This window comes from Bombina bombina, chromosome 7 (genome assembly GCF_027579735.1).
Source record: "Bombina bombina isolate aBomBom1 chromosome 7, aBomBom1.pri, whole genome shotgun sequence".
Taxonomy (NCBI): domain Eukaryota; kingdom Metazoa; phylum Chordata; class Amphibia; order Anura; family Bombinatoridae; genus Bombina; species Bombina bombina.
Genome location: NC_069505.1, coordinates 255,644,007 through 255,667,243, shown reverse-complemented (window position 1 = coordinate 255,667,243; position 23,237 = coordinate 255,644,007). Strand labels below are relative to the sequence as shown.

The window sequence follows — 23,237 nt, the reverse complement described above, 5'->3', positions numbered from 1 at the left end:
GTGGGTGCTATTTGTTTTTGGAAAAGGGAATAATCTCAGCTTTATAGGCAGCTTCCAGATAATTAAAGGGACACTAAACCCACATTTTGTCTTTTGTGATTTAAGCAACTTTCTAATTTACTCCTATTAGCAAATTTTCTTAATTTTCTTTGTATCTTTATTTGAAATGCAAGAATGTAAGTTTAGATGCCGGCCCATTTTTGGTGAACAACCTGGGTTGTTCTTGCTGATTGGTGAATAAATTCATCCACCAATTAAAACGTGCTGTCCACAGGTCTGAACCAAAAAAACTTAGATGTCTTATTTTTCAAATAAAGATAGCAAGAGAACGAAGACAAATTGATAATAATTTAGAAAGTTGCTTAAAATTGCATGCTCTATCTGAATCACGAAAGAAAAAAATTGGGTTCAGTGTCCCTTTAAGGTTGATGTGCAGTCACTGTATAAGTACAGACAACTGCAGCCTTGGTTCTAAGACATAAAGTATTCTGTGTGGGTCAGTGGGTGGGTGCCCAAATACAAACTCTGGAAGCCATGAGTAGACAGTAGTCACATATCTCTTGATCTCATTTATCTCATAGCAACAGCTGCCTCTGACAGATGCACTGAACTCTCAGCCAGTTGTTTTTTTAGGGGCAACATTCTTTCTTGTCTATCAGAAAGTAGACTTAAATGGACTTTAAATATCAATAATAAAATCCTCTAATCTAATCTTATCACTGTAGCTTGCAGAGTGTTTATATTTGTTGTATATAGTTACAGAAACAATAGTCCATTTCTGTCATATAAGCATTTTGGAATTAATGCAGAGGACACTTGCTGGCTGTTTACAATAAATTAATTTCTATCGGCTAGATTACGAGTTTGGCGTTAGCCTTAAAAAGCAGCGTTAAGGGCTCCTAACGCTGCTTTTTAATGCCCGCTGGTATTACGAGTCTGGCAGGTACAGGTGTACCGCTCACTTTTTTTCCGTGACTTATCCATACCGCAAATCCCCTTACGTCAATTGCGTATCCTATCTTTTTAATGGGATTTACCTAACGCTGGTATTACAAGTCTTGGAAAAGTGAGCGGTACAGCCTCTACATCCAAGACTCCTACCGCATATAAAAGTCAGTAGTTAAGAGTTTTATGGGCTAACGCCGGAACATAAAGCTCTTAACTACAGTGCTAAAAAGTACACTAACACCCATAAACTACCTATTAACCCCTAAACCGAGGCCCCCCCACATTGCAAACACTAAAATAAAATTATTTAACCCCTAATCTGCCGACTGGACATCGCCGCCACCTACATTATACCTATGAACCCCTAATCTGCTGCCCCTAACATCGCCGACACCTATATTTATTAACCCCTAATCTGCCACCCCCAACGTCGCCGCCACCTAACTACAATTATTAACCCCTAATCTTCCGACCAGACATTGCTGCCACTATAATAAATGTATTAACCCCTAAACCGCCGCACTCCCGCTTCGCAAACACTATAAAATTGTTATTAACCTCTAATCTGTCGTCCCTAACATCGCCGCCACCTACCTACAATTATTAACCCCTAATCTGCTGCCCCTAACATCGCCGAGACCTACCTACAATTATTAACCCCTAATCTGCCACCCCTATCAGCCAATCGGAATTCGAGGGACGCCATCTTGGATGACGTCATTTAAAGGAACCTTCATTCTTCGTTAGGACTTCGATTGAAGAGGATGGCTCCGCGTCGGCTGGATAGAAGATGGCTCCGCTCCGGAAGGATGAAGATAGAAGATGCCGCCTGGATGAAGATGTCTGCCGGTCCGTATGTCCGCTTCTGCCCCATCGGTGCCCGGCTGGGTGAACACGGCTCAAGGTAGGGTGATCTTCAAAGGGGTAGAGTTTTTTAAGGGGGGGATCGGGTGGGTTTTAGAGTAGGGGTGTGTGGGTGGTGGGTTGTAATGTTGGGGGGTATTGTATTTCTTTTTTTTACAGGTAAAAGAGCTGATTACTTTGTGGCAATGCCCCGCAAAAAGCCATTTTAAGAGCTGGTAAAAGAGCTGATTACTTTGGGGCAATGCCCCGCAAAATGCCCTTTTAAGAGCTATTTGTAATTTAGTTTAGGATAGGGAATTTTATTATTTTGGGGGGCTTTTTTATTTTATTAGGGGGATTAGATTAGGTGTAATTAGAATAAACTTCTTGTAATATTTTTTTATTTTTTGTAATTTAGTGTTTTTTTTTGTAATATAGTTTTGTTTATTTAATTGTATTTTAGTCTAGATAATTGTAGTTAATTTATGTAATTAATTTATTGATAGTGTAGTGTTAGGTGTATTTGTAACTTACGTTAAGATTTATTTTACAGGTAATTTTGTAATTATTTTAACTAGGTAGCTATTAAATAGTTATTAACTATTTAATAGCTATTGTACCTAGTTAAAATAAATACAAAGTTGCCTGTAAAATAAATATAAATCCTAAAATAGCTACAATGTAACTATTAGTTTTATTGTAGCTATCTTACGGTTTATTTTATAGGTAAGTATTTAGTTTTAAATAGGAATAATTTATTTAATTATAGGACTATTTATTTAGATTTATTAAAAATAGATTTAAGTTAGGGGGGTGTTAGGGTTAGACTTAGGTTTAGGGGTTAATACATTTAATATAGTAGCGGCGACGTTGGGGTGGCAGATTAGGGGTTAATAATTGTAGGTAAGTGGCGGCGATGTTAGGGACGGCAGATTATGGGTTAATAAAATTTATTATAGTGTTTGAGAGGCGGGAGTGGGGCGGTTTAGGGGTTAATACATTTATTATAGTGGCGGCGATGTCCGGTCGGCAGATTATGGATTACTAAATGTAGGTAGGTTGCAGCGAGGTTGGGGGCGGCAGATTAGGGGTTCATAGGGATAATGTAGGTGGCGGCGGTGTCCAGAGCGGCAGATTAGGGGTTAATAGTATAATGCAGGTGGCGACGATGTTGGGGGCTGCAGATTAGGGGTTAATAAGTGTAAGATTAGGGGTGTTTAGACTCGGGGTTCATGTTAGGGTGTTAGGTGTAGACATTAAAAGTATTTTCCCATAGGAAACAATGGGGCTGCGTTAAGAGCTGAATGCTGCTTTTTTGTAGGTGTTAGGTTTTTTTCAGCCGTCTCAGCCCCATTGTTTCCTATGGGGAGATCGTGCACAAGCACGTTTTGCCAGCTTACCGCTACCGTAAGCAACGCTGGTATTGAGGTGAGAAGTGGAGCTAAATTTTGCTCAACGCTCACTTTTCTGAGGCTAACGCAGCCATTCAGAAAACTTGTAATACCAGCGTTGTTTAAAGTGAGCGCTGGAAAAAAAAGGCTCGTTAGCAACGCAAGTTTTTACCGACAAAACTTGTAATCTAGCCGTATATATGTTAGTCTTAGACTGGATCACTCAATCTTAACACAAAAGCTGGGGCACTGGAAATGATTAAAGAGATAATAAGAGTATTATTATTATCATTAAAGAGACATTAGACTCAACATTTAGGAAACAATTTTAAATACCTTTTTACCTTTCAGATTACATCAGATCAAAGAAAGAAGAGAAGATTTTGAGTAATAAAACTTGGTGTTCTGTTTAGTGTTAGTTTTTTTTTTTTGGGGGGGGGGCGGCTTTAGTTTTAATAGAGATTTTTATTTTTATATTATAGTTTTAGGATAGGGGTTTTTAGTGGGGCTTTTTTATTTTGTAGGGTGCTTTAGTTTTAGTATAGGGATTTTTATTTTTAGGTGCTTTTTTAAACAGTATACTGTTAGCATTCTTTTTAGGTTAGGGGTCTTTGGGGGGTAGCAATTATAGGGTTAATGGTATAAGGGTTTTATTGCGATTAAGGTTGTGGCAGTTTAAGAGTTAATAGAAAAGGGGTTTATTGAGATTGACCCCCTATCCCTCAACACAAATTTACCATTTCAATGTCCCCCACCATTTCAATGACCTTAAAGGGACAGTTTACTCAAAAAATGTCTCCCATTTAATTTGTTCCTAATGATCCACTTTACCTGCTGGAGTGTATTACATTGTTTACAAGTATTTCCTTTACCCTCATATTGGCATTTGAAATAGTTTATTTAGCTTGTGTTATCGCCACCTATCCTGAAAGTTTTTGGTCTTGAGGCCAAGCTGTGTTAACGCAGCCAGTAGAAGAAATTACACTCCCAGTGGGTTAAAGAAAGAGATAAGGTAATAAAATGTTAATTTTCCATTGTTCTCTCCAAGTATTGGTGATTGGTTTATGGACAGATATAATATAAAGAAGCAGGTACTGTGTATGTACACAATGTGATAAAGTAATGAGATCTAATTATACCTACAAGCTCAACTCATTTTATTAGGTTGTGGCTTCAAAACACAAAATCAGCTAATTCATATACACAAATAAGCCTTAAAAAAGCAAATCTCATACATTTTATACACTGCAGCTAGTAAAAAAAGTTATTGGAAACACATTAAGGGAAAAACAATTTTATAGTGTACTGTCCCTTTAACTGCTAAACTCCCCATTAAAATTATCCACACCTATATACCCCAATAAAATTAACATTAACCCTATTGAAAAATATTCACTAATAAAATAATGGGGAGTGATGGCAGTAGATTACACATTGCTTAGGCAGCACAATCCAGTAAACACACTATTAAAGCAAATGTTTAAATAGTATTTATTGAGTGAAAACGTCATAACGTCACATCATGCAATATACCGTCTAGTGCTGCTTGTAACAACACACTGCAAACATTTTATATAATGCAAATCATGTGCCTCATTCTGCTAATTTATGTTTTTTGGTGCTTTTTAAAAAACAACATACATATAGGTCACTGGAATCTGTAGCAGATGGATGTGTTGAAAACATGAAATATATTTTAAAACAAGAAATCTCTCGGATTTATATGGGCGTAAAAGGTACAACCCTGGTAATGAAAAGATAATAATAACATAGAAAAATGTAAATATTTGGCAATGCATGTATCATCATGTTAGAAAATATATCTTTAAATGTATTTTTCTCCCAGATAAAGTGCATGAAAACCTTGTAAAGACGTAATTTTTTCTAATGGATGTTGCTGGTGTTTGGCAGCAGAGAATAGCCTTGCTTCTGATAATATCGCTTCTGCAGTATCAGAACCGCCACTGACATCAACCCGAAGACGCACAGAGCTCCCACAAAGGACGACAAAGGCAGGGTGTTATTATCGTGCTGTTGCTGATGCTGGTGTTCTGCTGAAGAAAGTAAATTGTTCAATTTTCGTATAAAGAAAAACATAATTTATGCTTACCTGATAAATTTATTTCTCTTGTGATGTATCGAGTCCACGGATTCATCCTTACTTGTGGGATATTCTCCTTCCCAACAGGAAGTGGCAAAGAGAGCACCCACAGCAGAGCTGTCTATATAGCTCCCCCCTTAGCTCCACCCCCCAGTCATTCGACCGAAGGCTAGGAAGAAAAAGGAGAAACTATAGGGTGCAGTGGTGACTGAAAGTTTTAAAATAAAAATATATATACCTGTCTTAAAAAACAAGGCGGGCCGTGGACTTGATACATCACAAGAGAAATACATTTATCATAAATTATGTTTTCTCTTGTAAGATGTATCGAGTCCACGGATTCATCCTTACTTGTGGGATACCAATACCAAAGCTTTAGGACACGGATGAAGGGAGGGACAAGACAGGGACCTTAAACGGAAGGCACCACTGCTTGTAGAAACTTTCTCCCAAAAATAGCCTCCGAAGAAGCAAAAGTATTGAATTTGTAAAATTTGGAAAAAGTATGAAGCGAAGACCAAGTCGCCGCCTTACAAATCTGTTCAACAGAAGCCTCATTTTTAAAAGCCCATGTGGAAGCCACAGCTCTAGTAGAATGAGCAGTAATTCTTTCAGGAGGCTGCTGTCCAGCAGTCTCATAGGGCAAACGGATGATGCTTTTTAGCCAAAAGGAAAGAGAGGTAGCCATAGCCCTTTGACCTCTCCGTTTACCAGAATAAACAACAAACAATGAAGATGTTTGACTGAAATCTTTAGTTGCTTGTAAGTAAAACTTTAAAGCACGAACTACATCAAGATTGTGTAACAGACGTTCCTTCTTTGATGAAGGATGAGGACACAGAGAAGGAACAACAATTTCTTGATTGATGTTCTTATTAGAAACAACCTTAGGAAGAAACCCAGGTTTGGTACGCAAAACCACCTTATCTGCATGGAAAACAAGGTAAGGTAAATCACACTGTAAAGTAGATAGCTCAGAAACTCTTTGAGCTGAAGAGATAGCTACTAAAAACAAAACTTTCCAAGATAGAAGCTTAATATCTATGGAATGCATAGGTTCAAACGGAACCCCTTGAAGAACTTTAAGAACTAAGTTTAGGCTCCATGGCGGAGCAACAGGTTTAAATACAGGCTTGATTCTGACCAAAGCCTGACTAATTGCTTGAACGTCTGGGACATCTGCCAGACGTTTGTGTAGTAGAATAGACAAAGCAGATATTTGTCCTTTTAGGGAACTAGCAGATAATCCCTTCTCCAAACCTTCTTGGAGAAAAGACAATATTCTAGGAATCCTAATCTTACTCCATGAGTAACCTTTGGATTCACACCAATAAAGATATTTGCGCCAAATCTTATGATAGATCTTCCTGGTGACAGGCTTTCCAGCCTGAATCAGGGTATCAATGACCGACTCAGAGAAACCACGCTTTGATAGAATCAGGCGTTCCATCTCCAAGCAGTCAGACGCAGAGAAATTAAATTTGGATGCGTGAACAGACCTTGGATTAGAAGGTCCCGTCTCATTGGCAGAGTCCACGGTGGAACCGAGGACATGCCCACTAAGTCAGCATACCAAATCCTGCGTGGCCATGCAGGTGCTATCAGAATTACCGAAACTCTCTCCTGCTTGATTCTGGCAACCAGACATGGGAGGAGAGGAAACGGTGTGTCAGGGTTTCCTGTCTCTTTAAGTTGTTTTGCAGTACTATTTCTTTAACGTGACATCATCGTGGAGATTGATTGGTCACACCTCCTTTAAAACACCTGTTCTCTCAACACACCTTGCTCAGTATTTTGGAAACCTAGCCCAAGTTAGGTGTAATACAAGCCAAGAGAATCTAAATGAAATATTTCAAGTCTGTTGATTATGTTTTGCTTTATTTCAGCATTAAGTTCTGAAGCACTTCTGCTCTCTGTACAACTCCGTGTACATTTCAACTGACCGCCACCTCAAAACTCATAACAGGATAACTCAACACTCACTACCATTGGGACGATCATCTGGGATTTACAAATTGGTAAGATCTGACTTTAACATCTTTTTATCTTACCAGTCATCTCCGTGAGAACAACACCGTACCTGCCGATACGTCACTTCCTGTCCTCCGCGTACAGCGCTTGCTTCACTGTGCTGACAGGCAGAGGGACAGATCCGTTGCAGCGGTCAGACTTCTTTTGCAGCTGAAAGCAAAGAGTGATTGGGACTTAAGATCTGAAGTAAGAGGGGGTTGATCTGGCTTAATGTAGGTACAATTTCTGTGTTTAACCATTACCTATAATTAACAGTGCTTAAGTACAATTGCTAAGCTTTATTGGATTGAACTAAGTAAACTTGTTAATAGCTACCACTGTATCACTGAGCTCACTCTGAGGTTCTCTGAGTTGCTACATCCTATTAGAACTCACTAACATAAAAGGTAGTGGGAATAGAGCACCATTTCTACTACTCCACCAAATCTGTGTACTGATACTCAGAACTTAAGAATATATTAATTTCACTGATCAACAGATTCCCCTCTTTCCATAAAGGAATCAATAACATCTGTGAAAACAATCTATCATTTGCAATCTGCAGTTGTGTTCCTCTAAATACAGTGTGTGTTACCATTACACGGTGGAAATACATAGGCCAGATTGAAGGACCAAGGCACTGCTAGAGCATCTATCAGTACCGCCTTGGGATCCCGGGACCTGGACCCGTAACGAGGAAGTTTGGCATTCTGACGAGACGCCATCAGATCCAATTCTGGTGTGCCCCATAGCTGAATCAGCTGGGCAAATACCTCCAGATGGAGTTCCCACTCCCCCGGATGAAAAGACTGACGACTTAGAAAATCCGCCTCCCAGTTCTCTACCCCTGGGATGTGGATTGCTGAGAGATGGCAAGAGTGATCCTCTGCTCACCGGATCTCCATCATCACTAGAGGACTCCTTGTTCGTCCTTGATGATTGATATAAGCTACAGTCGTGATGTTGTCCAACTGAAATCTGATGAATTTGGCTGCAGCAAGCTGAGGCCACGCCTGAAGCGCATTGAATATCGCTCTCAGTTCTAGAATGTTTATCAGGAGGAGAGCTTCCTCCCAAGACCATAAGCCCTGTGCTTTAAGGGAGTTCCAGACTGCACCCCAACGTAGGCATTGTTCGTTACAATGAGCCACTCTGGCCTGCGGAAACACATTCCCTGAGACAGGTGGTCCTGAGACAACCACCAGAGAAGAGAGTCTCTGGTCCCCTGGTCCAGATGCAGTTGACGAGATAAATCTGCATGATCCCCATTCCACTGTTTGAGCATGCATAGTTGCAGTGGTCTGAGGTGTAGGCGGGCAAAGGGAACTATGTCCATTGCCGCTACCATGAGTCCGATTACCTCCATACACTGAGCCACTGATGGCCGAGGAATGGAATGAAGAGCTCGGTAAGTGGTCAGAAATATTTTCATTTCTACCGAGTCTTATCAGAGTCCCTAGGAAGGAAATTCTTGTAAGAGGGAAGAGAGAACTCTTTTTTATGTTCACCTTCCACCCGTGAGCTCTCAGAAAAGCCAACACGATGTCCGTGTGAGACTTGGCTAGCTGGAAAGTCGATGCCTGAATTAAGATGTCGTCTAGATAAGGTGCCACTGCTATGCCCCGTGGTCGCAGAACCGCCAAAAGGGACCCTAGCACTTTTGTGAAAATTCTGGGAGCCGTGGCCAACCCGAAGGGAAGGGCCACAAACTGGTAATGCCTGTTTAGAAAGGCGAATCTGAGAAATTGATGATGATCTCTGTGAATAGGGATGTGTAGATACGCATCCTTTAAGTCCACGGTAGTCATATATTGACCCTCCTCGATCAGAGGTAGAATAGTCCGAATAGTCTCCATCTTGAATGATGGAACCTTGAGGAACTTGTTTAAAATTTTGAGATCCAAGATTGGTCTGAAAGTTCCCTCTTTTTTGGGAACCACAAACAGGTTTGAATAAAACCCTAGCCCCTGTTCCTCTATTGGGACTAGGCGGATCACCCCCATGGTATGTAGGTCTTCTACACAGCGTAAGAACGCCTCTCTCTTTGTCTGGTTTACAGACAATCGAGAAATGTGAAATCTCCCCCTTGGAAGGGAGTCTTTGAATTCCAGAAGATACCCCTGGGACACAATTTCTAAAGCCCAGGGGTCGTGAACTTCGCTCACCCAAGCCTGAGCAAATTGAGAGAGTCTGCCCCCTACTAGATCTTGTCCCGGATCGGGGACTACCCCTTCTAGCTGTTTTAGAAGCAGCTGCAGGCTTCTTGGCCTGTTTACCCTTGTTCCAAGCCTGGTTAGGTCTCCAGACTGACTTTGCAGTAGAGGAAGCTGAAGCAGGACCACTCTTAAATTTCCGAAAGGAACGAACATTATTCTGTTTGGTCCTCATCTTACTTGATCTATCCTGAGGGAGGGCATGACCTTTCCCTCCAGTGATGTCTGAAATAATCTCTTTCAGTTCAGGCCCGAATAGGGTCTTACCTTTGAAAGGAATGTTCAAAAGTTTAGATTTAGATGACACATCAGCAGACCAGGACTTAAGCCATAACGCCCTGCATGCTAAAATGGCAAAACCTGAATTCTTTGCCGCTAACTTAGCCAGTTGAAATGCGGCATCTGTAATAAAAGAATTAGCCAATTTAAGGGCCTTAATTCTGTCCATAAGCTCCTCTAATGGAGTCTCCATTTGAAGAGCCTCTTCTAGAGCCTCAAACCAGAAAGCAGCTGCAGTCGTTACAGGAACAATGCACGCAATAGGTTGGAGAGAAAAACCTTGATGAACAAAAATTTTCTTCAAGAGACCCTCTAATTTTTTTTTTTTTTTAAATATATTTTTATTTATTTTCAAATCTGAAACAAAATAACTAAATAAAAACACGAACAAAAACAAGTCTAATACAGTTACAGACATTTACATAAGGCTCTGATTTTGTTGACCCCAAACAAATGTCCAAGTTCAAAGCTCAGTGCCCCTCCCAGACAGTCCGAGTGGTACCTAAACAATCCATAAGTGCTTATGAGTTAGGTTGACAAAGTCTCATTGGAGTGAAGAGTCTTCTGCATAAGAGTACAACCTAGTTTGCTGATTTCAGACTGTTGAAAGAGGGCCACCCCTGATAGCATTTCATGCGGGTTGGCCGGCATTTAGTATTAAAGTTCTGAGAACTATCTAAGAGGACATCTTAAACCGTAATAACATGTAATATTAAAGAACCAGAAATATTTTAACACTTATCATTAAACACCTCTGTAACTGAGGATACGTACCAGGAACATGGTTGCCCCAATCTCACTCTGCTTTTTTAAATAGAATTACAAATTAATTATTAAACTTAGACTTATAAGAATCCCAAAGAAATATCATGTCCTCATAGAAATCTAAACTCCCCCTACATAGATAATAGAATCTTTCCAAAATGAGATCTGAGTCCACCCTGGATCTCCATTCGTCCATCCCTGGTATGCTAGTTGACTTCCAGTTCCTAGGAATCATTTGTTTTGCCACATTAACCAGAATCTGGAATAGCTGCCTTCTAATCTTGCATGTGATTTGAGGGGGTGCAAACAAGTAAATTATTTCTAAAGTGGGGGATAGTCGTGCGTGTAAGACTGTATTAATTTCTTCAAATATTGTTTTCCAAAAGGCATTAATTGGGTCGCACCTCCACCAAATATGACTCATGGTACCTATCTGGTCACCACATCTCCAACAAATGTTGGAACATATCCTAAAAATGTGTTTAAGTTTTGAAGGCGTCAAGTACCACCTCATGAATATTTTTATATTTGTTTCTTTGGCTTTCGAGGAACGAGCAGACTTCGAAAGGTGACGAAATCTAATGTGCCATTCTTTGGATGAAATATGTGTGCCCAATTCCTTGTCCCAGCTTTTTGTATAAGAGGGGAGAAGGGGAAATCTGTTCTCTATAACTAGTTTGTACAATGTGGCAATAGACCTCTGGGATTTCCTATCATGAATACAGGCCTGTTCAAATTGTGTTGGAGATCTTGTGAGATCCGATTTAAATCTATGTGAGTAAATGAAGTGTCTAGCTTGGTGATAACTAAACCATGAGGAAAAAAAAGGAATACCCAAGTCATTTAGTTGTTGTTTTGATTTAATCTTACCGTTATCTAAAATTGAGTAAATAGGAATATGAGATATGAATGAATTGGCACTCTGTGTATATTCTGCGAGGCCAGGAGGAAATTCCTGGTTAAACAATAGTTGTGTGAGAGGGGAGAATCTGGAAGAAATATTTTTATATGTTTTTAATATATAAAGCCAGTCTTTCCAGGTTTCATTTGTGCTTGATAGTTGGGATATCACCAAACGTTTCATGGCTGAGAGATCCCAGCAACACCCGCCCAACTTCTTCACTACTGACAAGGAATGTTCTATCTGTACCCACCCTTTGGGATTTGTTTTGTTATAATTGCACCATTCTGCTATTCTTTGTAGCAAAATCGCTAATTTGTATGAATTGAGGTGTGGTATACCTAGCCCTCCTTTAAACTGGGACTTATAGATTGTGCTTTTATTAATACGTGGGGCCTTTCTTCCCCATACATAATTATTTATGATATTCTGCAAGGTATCTATGTCTTTTGAAGTATTCTGGATAGGCACTGTTTGCAGCAGATATTGTGCTTTTGGTAATAATACCATTTTTGATGCGTGGATACGTCCCAGCCAGGAAATATTTTTGAGAGACCAAGAAGAGGTCAGGGAATGAAACGCATTTATTAGTCTCCTATAATTTAGTTGTCTAGTTTGTTGTGGCTCAGGCGTTAAGAAAATACCTAGATATTTTAAACATTTGGGTTGGGCTTTCAAAGGGCAGCGGGCATATATAGATTCTATGGTTTGCCGGGAAATATTTACCGGCATGAATTCTGATTTCGCCATATTCACAAGGAAATTAGATACCTCTCCAAACATAGAGATCTCTTGCATGACATGGGCTACCGAATTCAGAGGGTCTGATAGTGTTAACAGGAGGTCGTCTGCAAATATTGCCATCTTATGTGCTCTATCTCCAATTTTAATGCCCTGTATATTGGAATTCTCCCTGATCTGTACAGCCAATGGTTCGAGAGATAGTATAAATAGTAGCGGGGATAATGGGCAACCCTGTCTGGAACCGTTTCTGATTTCAAAAGTATCAGAGAGGGTGCCATTCACCCTAACCTGAGCCGTCGGATTGGAATATAGAGCCATAATTTTCTGTATAAAAGGGGAAGGGAAGTTAAATCGTCTCAGAGTCAAGTCTAAGTACGTCCAGTCCAGTCTGTCGAATGCCTTTTCGGCGTCTGTAGAAAGAAAAATAGAGGGAGAATTTGTATTCACAGCATGTTCAATCAAGTTAAGAACTTTTACCGTGTTATCTTTAGCTTCTCTGTTAGGTACGAAGCCCACTTGGTCCTGATGAATTAACTGAGGAAGTATTTTACTTATACGGGTGGCCAGGATTTTTGCATAAACTTTTAAGTCAATATTTAGTAGGGAAATTGGATGAAAATTTGCCGGGTTATCTGGACTCTTCCCCGGTTTTTCCAAGACTGTGATATGAGCTTGAAGTATGGAATCTGGGAAGGGGGAAGAATCTGAAATGGAATTATAAAGATTAGTCAAGTGAGGGGCTAACAGCTTTGCAAAAGTTTTGTAGTACAGGCCAGTAAAACCATCTGGGCCTGGGGCCTTGTTGAGTTTTAATAATTTTATGACACCCAAAACTTCTTTAATGGATATAGGTAAGGCTAGGGCTTCTTTTTGTTCTGGATTAACTTGTGGCAGTTTTACTAGATCTAAATATTTGTTGCATCTTTGTGAGTGTATGTCTACATCCCTAGTAGGAAACAGATTGTATAAGTTATGGTAAAAAGACCTAAATTCTGATGCTATACTTAAAGTGTCCTCCTTGATTTTTCCTGACTTATTCTTGATTGAGTGAATATATGTGGACCTTTGTTTCTTTTTCAAGGCTCTGGCAAGCCACCTACCTGATTTGTTACCTTCTAGATAGATTGATTGATTGATTGATTAAGAGACAATAGCTGTTGTTGTGTGTTGATTTGTAACACATTGTTATATTGATCTTTCTTAGAATTTAAATTATCTAGGATCCTATTATCGCCAGGTGTTAATTTATGTAGGTGGTCCAATTCAGAAATCTCTCTGGCCAGTTTTGTGTAAGTGTCTCTGTTCTGTCTTAACATTTGGGCCTTTAGTTTTAGAAATTCGCCCCTGATGGTACATTTGTGGGCTTCCCACAGAGTCTTGGATTGGATGTCAGGTGTATTATTTATTAAAAAATAAGACTTGATTAAAGTGGACAACTCCCTTACCCGCTTTTTCCCTTTGAGAAGAGACTCATCAAGTCTCCAATGATATGTTTTAAGAGGGGCATCTGGCCATATTAGTCTACAGGAGACCAACGAATGGTCTGACCATGTGGAGTGAATTATTTTTGCCTCCTTTATAAAAGAAAGCGCTAGGTGATCTACAAATATATAATCCAATCTGGAGTAGTTTTTCTGGGGGTTAGAAAAAAATGTAAAGTCTTTTTTCTGTTGATGCATATACCTCCACGTATCGTGTAATCCTAGTAATTTAAGGTTTTTCCAGATGGATTCTAGGTACGGAACTTTTACTCTAGTGTCAGGATTAGTGCAGTTCAGTGAGGGGTCGAGAGGAGCATTCAAATCTCCCGCCATCACTAGAGGCCCTTTATGGTGTTCTAGAATAATGTTAGTAATGTTGGTGATGAACCTATGTTGGTTCCTATTTGGTGTATAAAAATTCACTAAAGTTATGGGTTTCCCATATAAAAGGCCTGTAAGACATAAAAATCTCCCTTCCTTATCTTTTTCTATACTGGTTTTCGTGAACGGAATAGACTTGTGTATTAATATACAAACACCGTTGATTTTTTTTGAAGGGTGGGTGCTGTGAAAATGTTGAGGGTAATGTGATGACATATAGTTAGGGTGGTGTTTGTTTTTAAAATGTGTCTCCTGCAGCATGATTATATGCCCCCCCCTTTCTATGTAGATCTAACAGGGCTAATCTACGTTTTTTAGGGCAATTTAACCCCTTAGTGTTCTGTGTGATGACATTCAATATCCTGGAATCTTTATTGCTTATGCTAGACATGCTTACTAAACCCACACCCTCCCATACTGCCTGATATTTTATGGCATATCCTATTGATCTTTGAGCAACCGGTCCTGCATGTACATAGATAAAAACATGTTGAAAAAACACAAAAAGAAAAACAAAAGAAAAACAAACCAATTAACCATCCCCTTTGTAAAGAGGAAAATGACTTCCTAATACACATAATACTAAGAAGTAGGAATTTCTCCTAACTGACTAAGAATATTTTTAACAATCAGATATTGTAACCAATGTAAACACATATAACTATAACATAACCATGAATAACTGGTATTATTGATCTATGACCTAAGGATGTCGTGATAACTGTATACTTTTACCTGCACCTTTTAGATCATTCGGCCCGAAAACCCTTGTACATCACTAACAAAATACAAGACATGTAGCCCCAGGAAGTTCAACAAATATCCTGAGATAAGGACACTGTCTAAGTAAATGAAAAAGTTCCAGGAGTGCCTCTCAACCTTTTTCAGGGGACACACCACTCTTGGATTGTGTGTTTCTTCTTGATTTCCTCTGTGAGGCCAGTTGCCATTCTTTCCTCTGTGGTAATGGAGTGATGGATGAACCTGATGCGTGACCCCTGGTAACCACGAGGTGCCCATCGATTTCTGGAGCTTGAATATCCAATTCTTTGCATATCCGTGGAATGTCACTTTGTGAAAGGCAAATTAGGCGCCTGCCCTTAGACACAATTATCAGTTGAAAAGGAAAACCCCACCTATAAGAGATGTTTTGTTTCCGTAGTAGAGAAGTTAAGGGGTTAAGCTCTCTTCTTTGAGTTAGAGCTCTTTGTGAAAGATCCGCAAATATCTGGAGGTCTACATTTTCAAATTTAATAGGTTGGGATTCTCTGGCAAGTTTCATGATATCTTCTTTATTGTGGTAATTCGTGATACGTGCTATTACATCTCTTGGAGGCTGGGTGTCTGATGGTTTTGGGCGCAGGGCTCTGTGTATTCTGTCCATTTCTAGTTTAAGTGGCACTTCCGATTTCTTGAGAAAAGTATAGAGGTCTTGTACATACTGTTCCAAATCTGAAGGGGCTATATTCTCGGGAATGCCCCGAATCCTAATATTTTGTCTTCTTGATCTGTTCTCTGCGTCGTCGATCTTGTCTTCAAGCTCTTGGATCGTAGAGTTTTGGCCACTAATAATGTTTTGCAAATCTGTGATTGCAAGCGAATGAGTATCCTGTGTGGTCTCAACCGCCTCTACTCTAAGACCTATGTCAGAAATCTCTTTCTTTAAGTCGTTGATCTCCTCTTTAATACATTCTTTTACCTGGGATATTAAATTAGAAAAGTCTTTTTTAGAGGGTATGGATTCAAATAGGGCTTTAGGTACAGTGATAGAATCTGGAGTAGTATCTGTGTCAGAATCAGAAGATGATGCTTCCTCAAAATCTTGCTCATCTGCTGCAGTAATAGCTGCTGACTTCGCTTCAATGGTCTTCAAAAAATTATTGACTGAGGGGGTTTTATTATTTTTATTTTTTGAGCTGTTGCCTTTCTTGTTTTGTTTTTTAGGAGACATGTTTAAGTGGTATAAGTCCCAAGGCAACTAATGATAAAATTTAAAAGAGCTGTCTTAATGGTGTAGTCAAAAGCAATTCTTGCCTACTTTCACTTCTTGTAGTGATTTGAATTGTGCACTAATATCTCTGTGATATAATAAACTGATGCCACAACCTCAAGCAAAAGTCACCATAAGACTCTCCTGTTGTTTATTTATTTGAACCTGTGATGGAGGTCCGTGTGCATTATATTATGCAATATGCATTCATTATTTATCCCTTAGTGAGCACACACGAGTCCCCCACAAGATCCTCCTTTCCTCTCTATAACGACCTGTTAATATGACAGAAGCCCTCTGTGTGTGATCTTCACATACTTAAATGCAGTACTGCTAATGGGAAACTACGGGCCCTTTGTAGTATAGCCCTTACATGCCACGTGGGTGCCGATGCTTACACAGAATCTCCGGTGAGATATGTACTACCTCTCTTCCTATACACTCAAATTGGGCAGCGGATAGACAGCACAGCCTCTCAGCACTCCTCCCGGCTATAAATGAGGCTGAACTGAGCCGAGCTTTATGTCTGCGCTGGCTATGGGGCCCGTAGGGTAGAGCGTTAGTGTGAGTGCTCACCCGTAATGGCGGTGCTTCCCCTCTGCTTTCCGTATTGTCCCCAACTCAGCCGATAAAGGAGGGTGATGAGTTCAACTCACAGCAGTGTTGGCTTGAAGCTGGGTGTTCTGATTGCGGCTGTGTCTTCATTTAATGGCTCCTTAGTCAGTTTGGGTATCCGGAGCTCTTTCAAGCTGCAGCCATCTTCTCGGCTGGCTAGCTCCGCCCCGAGACCCTCTAATTTTTTATCCATAGGATCTTTAAAAGCACAACTGTCTTCAATAGGTATAGTTGTATGCTTTGACAGAGTAGAAATAGCTCCCTCCACCTTAGGAACTGTCTGCCATGAGTCCCTTATGGTGTCAGATATGGGAAACATTTTCTTAAAAACAGGAGGGGGAGTGAACGGAATATCTGGTCTATCCCACTCCTTAGCAATAATATTCACAATCCTCTTAGGGACTGGAAAAACATCAGTGTAAACAGGAACCTCTACGTATCTATCCATTTTACACAATTTCTCTGGACTTCTGACTGAGAATCATCTATTGCTCTATTTTTAAGTGCTAATATATGTTCTTTATAATTCAGACATATCAGTACAATTGGGACACATTCTAAGAGGGGGTTCCACAATGACTTCCAAACATATTGAACAAGGATTTTCCTTGGTGTCAGACATGTTAAACAGGCTAGTAATGTAACAAGCAAGCTTGGAAAACACTGTAATCAAAGTAAATAACACTTAGAAATAAAACGGTACTGTGCCCTTAAGAGAGAAAAAAAAAAACTGCACAAGTTCTGCAAAACAGTGTAAAAAAGCAGTAAACTTAACGAAATTTTTACAGTAGTATCTTACAGCCTTAGTAACTTTGCACAGCTATGCAAATAATCAATTAACCCCTTAATGGCAAAACCGGATTGAAAAAACGTCAAAACCGGTAAAAAAGACTTTCAGCACCTTGCCACAACTCTACTGTGGTGCCTACCTGCCCTTCAGAATGATGTGTGGGGAAAAAAAACCTCCTTTACAGCCCTCAAACACAGCAGGAATCACTTGAGAAGCAGTTGGATGTCTCTAAGGAAAAGAAACTGTGCAACTAAGGCGCGAAAATAGGCCCCTCCCACCTCACTCGATTTTTTGAGGCCTATTAGAAAAACACCTGAGTGTCTCTGGAATAATCATGTGGGTTAAAAAACCCTAAAACAGCCACAATGACCCCTTTAGTCCCTTCAAAAAACTTTATAATTGCATCATTTACTGAACAAACAAAAACGTTTTTTCCTAACAGTGTCACCAGTAACTTATGAGCCCTTCAAGCAAGCTGAAATTCCTATCCAAGTGTCTGAATACAGCTTACCCTTCCCTCATGGGGATATTGCCAGCCTTTTCTAGAATTAACACAGTCTGTCTAGAAAAAATATAGACTAAACATACCTCATATGCAGCTTAGCATGCAAACCGTTCCCCAAACTGAAATTTTCCTGTACTCTTTCCAGTGGATCTTAGTTACAAAGTGCTAAGATCATAATCCTCCTTGCAGAAATCTTCATCCCTTTTCTGCCAGAGAGTAAATAGTACACACCTGTACCATTTAAAATAACAAACTTTTTCTTGAGAAATAAAAAACTAACATTTTTGTCACCACACTCGCTCTATACTTGCTAGTTTCTTAAAGTAGGCAAAGAGAATGACTGGGGGTGGAGCTAAGGGGGGAGCTATATAGACAGCTCTGCTGTGGGTGCTCTCTTTGCCACTTCCTGTTGGGAAGGAGAATAACCCACAAGTAAGGATGAATCCGTGGACTTGATACATCTTACAAGAGAAATAAATGTAACTAGTATTAAAACAATGTTGTCAACATTGGGTGATTATTTGAGAAACGTCAGTTAACGGGACAGGAAAAACAAAATTAAAGTTTCATGATTCACTTCAATATGGCAGCAGTGTTTGCAACAATGTCCAACACTGTTACAAACATTGCTGCAAACATTGGGCCACTAACAGTTGCGCACAAGCGATATTGGGTTTATCACAACTGCGTGCATCAGAAGTTGCGAGCATATTACAAGTTGAATTTTGAACGTGTCCGCTTGAGCACAATTGAATTTAACATGGTCGGGCTAGCGTGACCTCAGAACTCTGGTTAGCCATTACGCTCGAATAGAAAGTGGCACAAAAAAACATTAAAAATACATTTAAAGTTACAGTTACACTCATAATAACACAAGCTTGCGGTAGCAATAACCAGCCACTTGTAATGACTGATTAATTATCGTGCACCCACAAACAGGATATTTTAGCACTCCACTTATAATCTAGCCCTTACTGGGAATACACAGTTCCCATAGGCTGCAATAGAAAGATACTTTTTAGTGCCATTTTTTTCTAACACCCAACTCCCACCAACTTTAGACCCCAAAAACTGACTCGTGCAGTTGTTTTTTACTAAAAAAAAATCTAATTTTTTTTAAAATAAAAACTATAATAACCTCTATACAAAAAAAAACATAATGTTTACATAAACACTACAACATTTTTTATACTTAATTAATTAATAATAAAGACGTTATATGTATAGAGCTGTATAATGAAATAAAAACCTACAAGAGAAAGTATGAAAGAGTTGGAAAACAAGAGCTGGAAACATGTACGTATGTAGATTTTACCTTTTTTGAAAACAACGGGCCCTTGAGAGAGTCTCGCTGTCCCCAGTTTACTTTCAGGGCTGTGAATATTACGTTTGTGTCTTCGGTTGAGGCAGCCTTGAGTGCACCTGTTGGGAACTGAACTCTTATGGCAGATGACAACATTACAGGCCAGATACACCTCCTGGAAATCGTCAAACTTGAACACATGAAAACTAAATCGTTGCTGTCGATTGTCAGTAATAAGATATCCGTGCAAGGTTGAGTCCAGAAAACACCTAAAGAAGAAGGACAGTGAAATTCTTCAGAATTTAAAACTTTGTAAAGCCATTTTGTAAGTACAGCTGCTTGACTTTATGGCCCCAATTTATCAAAGGTCTTGCGGACCTGATCCGACACTGCGGATGAGGTCCGCAAGACCTCGCTAAATGCGGAGAGCAATATGCTCTCCGCATTTACCATTGCACCAGCAGCTCACAAGAGCTGCTGGTGCAACGCCGCCCCCTGCTGACTCGCAGCCAATCGGCCACCAGCAGGGAGGTGTCAATCAACCCGATCGTATTCGATCGGGTTGATTTCCGGCGATTTCTGTCCGCCTGCTCAGAGCAGGCGGACAGGGTTATGGAGCAGCGGTCTTTAGACCGCTTCTTCATAACTTGTGTTTCTGGCGAGTCTGATACGAAGCTTGATAAATATGGGCCTATGAGTCAGACAAAATGACTTTACAGTTGAGTAGACCTTTATATGATTAACCATGATATATGTAAAGCACAGCTTTGTTACCTTAGGGCATCTGCACCCAAATTGTTTTACATGGAGGGACCAGTCACTAATGATGGGATTGACTGGGGCCACATTAAATTGAAGTGAATGTGAAGCACGTAATATATTTTAAACTTTGTTAATAAATCTTTTTTTACCCCTTATACTATAGATACAACTAGACATGTGCACAGGATAAAAAAAAATGTTTCTTCTAAAATATTTGGTTAGGAATTTTTGGCAGATTTGGAATTTTGTTCATGATCATGTTTGGTTTGTCCTAGTATTTGGATACGAAATTCATTCAATTGCATTACAGCCTATGGGTAGATTTATCATGGTGGGGACGGACATGAACCGATGTAGCAATTATAGCTGCCGCACATCAATAAATGCAGATTTTTCATTGCACAAGCAGTTTTGGTGAACTGCTGGTGCAATGCCGCCCCCTGCAGAGTCATGGCCAATCGGCTGCTAGCAGGGGGTTTCAATCAGACAAATCAGAACAGGCGGACGAGTTAAGGAGCGGCGGTCTTAAGACAGCTGCTTCTTATTCTTAACTCCTGTTTCCGGCAAACCTGAAGACTTACGTGGAAACAGCTGCATCAAGCTCCATTCAGAGGTTGATGAATCGGGCCCTATGGGTATCCCACAAAACATTCATTTTAGCAACAAATTTACACTGCTATGAAATGTCAAAAATTGAAAGATTCATTGCTAACTAACTCAAGAACATACTGAAACAAGTTTTACAAAGAAAATTCAAAAGTAAAATCAATTATATACTTCTCCCTCCCTTCTAATCTTTTACTTCTCCCTCTACAATTTTTCTGTACAATCTTACTTTTATCTTAACTCTCTCCTTTTTTTCAAATCCTAAAGTACCCACATTCCTCACTTTCTCTCACACCTGCTCATTTACAAGCTTGTAGTTATAGTTATCCTTGGAGAAGGACAGGAACAGAACTGAACTAGGTAAGCCTTTGATTACCGTACATAAACCTAAAAAATACACCTCCAAGGGAAGAGGAGAAACGTGTTTAGAGCCCCTTGGTCACAACGGCCAGCAGTTCCCTGAGGATTAGGCATTGACGGATGATGACCACCACTGAGCAGGAAGGGCAGAAGTAGGAGAGGCAGCAGCAGAGTTACTGAACTCTCGCAGTAAATAAACCTCAAAAATACACCTCCAAGAGAGGCAGGAGAAAGACGATCCTAGAGACCCTTGGACACAGCAGCCAGCAGTTCCCTTAGTATTAGACATTGACAGATGATGACCAGCAACCACAGAGCAGGAAGGGCAGGAGCAGGAGAGGCAGCAGTAGAGTTACTGAACAAACCCCCAAAAATACTCCTCCAGGGGAGGAGGACAAACACGTGCTTTGAGACCCTTGAACACATCAGCTTACAGTTTGCTGCAGTTTTTTACTTTATCTGATGATGACCACCACAGAGCAGAAAGGGCAGGAGTAAGAGAGGCAGCAACATGCAGTAGAGTTATTGAACTAGTTAGGCCTTCAGGACACAAACCACAAAAATACACCTCCAAGGGAGGAAAGCAAACACGTGCTTAGAATCCCTTGAACACAGCGGTCAACAGTTTGCTATGATTTTCAGAATTAATTATTTGATGATGACAGCAGAGTAACTAAAGTAGAACTCTGTATTATAGTACATCAACCTCCAAGGAAAGTGACAAGTAGAGTGAAAGTATTATGGGCGAAAGGAAATAAAGTTGTCACACAAGCATGGAAAGGCAGGAGCAGCAGAAGGCAGCAGAGTTACTGAAGCAGGTCCCCATAAATATGCCTCCAAGGAAAGTGACAAGTAAATTGAAAGTAGCATATATGGTTAAAAGGAAATAAAGTTCTCACATTCCTCCCCTTCCCACAAACCTACTCCTTAAACACATTTAATGTTATCCATGTAGACTTAATTCAGAGATCTAATTACAAAGACCTTGTGAAATTCCTTTAACACGAGCAAGAGCAGTATCTCGCAGAAGTTAAATTTAAACAGAAGGGAGAAATCTACTTAGAAAGTGATGCTTTGGTGAAGGGAGGGGACTTAGGAGAGATGCTAATGGATCACAGTCTTGACCATTTATTTTTCCTAACTTGTATGTACTCCACATATTGGCAAAATATCTTATCTAATTTCCAGGCCGGCCTCCAGCCTGATGTTGTTATCAAGAACTCTTTCTTCTAGAACATAGATATAACCTTAAATTAAAGGAAGAATCCAAGACCAAGTGAACAAAGAGATGTGACGAAATTCTGTTGCAAAATGCACCTAGCTGTTCCCCAAGGATTTGTCATGGACTGATGGCAAGCACAGAGCAGGTTATTGGGATTGGGATAAACTGGCACTACACTAATATTTAGTAAGATAAATAATCCGTGGATTCCGGTGCTACCCCTTAGTAACAATTAATTATCAAAGAAAAAGAAGAGAAAGATAGGGGCTATTATAGCACTCATACTTACTTACATGGATATGAAGTTAGTTAAAAAACTATACTTTAATTAATTATTTAAAAGACATGGGGTAAATACCCCTACCGTTGAACACAAACCACTACCAAACATCAGAGAAACTAAAAACAAGCCAACAGTCACTTCTCTGTTTCCTGGCCGATAGCAGGAAACGTCGGCATCAGGTGGCTGAAGTGACTGAACGGCAAGATTAAAATATTTAGAGCAAACGCGTTTCGGCTATAACCTAGCCTTTCTCAATGCTATATTTTTTCACTAACAGTTAGCAAACCCGAGGCTACCGGATGCGCGGACTTTTATACACATTAACAACCAACAGTTGGCCAATTGCATGGGTTTCCAGGAAGACGCCTTCTTAGTATCCAATGGTTACGCTGGGTGGAAGACGCCTACTAACCGGATTGGGCTGTGTGGCTGAGAAGTGCAATTGATGTGTCGCGCATGCGCATTAATCCACAGGTAACATATAGAGAGAATCACTTGTAAGACAACTGCTATGTTGAAATATATATCTATCAATTGAACGGATAAATATCCTATCCAATCGAGAACTCTTCAAAACGTGAATACCATAAAGTTATGAGATATTGCACTCGATCGGTTCAAATATATCGATTATCCATATACCAATGCTCAATAGTGTTATAACGTCATGAAACTTTCACCGCACTAATATTATTTACAACCATATATCAAACCAATGTACGCTAAACACTGCACAAAGAAAGC

General features: G+C 39.9%; 1 protein-coding gene across 2 annotated transcripts in view; it reads right to left on the bottom strand.

Annotated features, from left to right (window-relative positions):
- Nucleotides 1–4,649: 4,649 nt before the first annotated feature.
- The window catches only part of LOC128635840 (uncharacterized), an 80,703-nt gene continuing 62,115 nt past the window's right edge, over nucleotides 4,650–23,237 (bottom strand). Inside the window, exons 5-6 of one of the 2 annotated variants that reach the window (XM_053688952.1) lie at nucleotides 19,273–19,529; nucleotides 4,650–5,236 (exon numbers count right to left, since the gene is read on the bottom strand). In XM_053688952.1, coding sequence (XP_053544927.1) covers nucleotides 5,067–5,236; nucleotides 19,273–19,529 — 427 coding nt within the window. In that variant the 3' untranslated portion in view covers nucleotides 4,650–5,066. The remainder of the gene's footprint in view (nucleotides 5,237–19,272; nucleotides 19,530–23,237) is intronic. The other variant, XM_053688953.1, reaches the window with a different exon arrangement.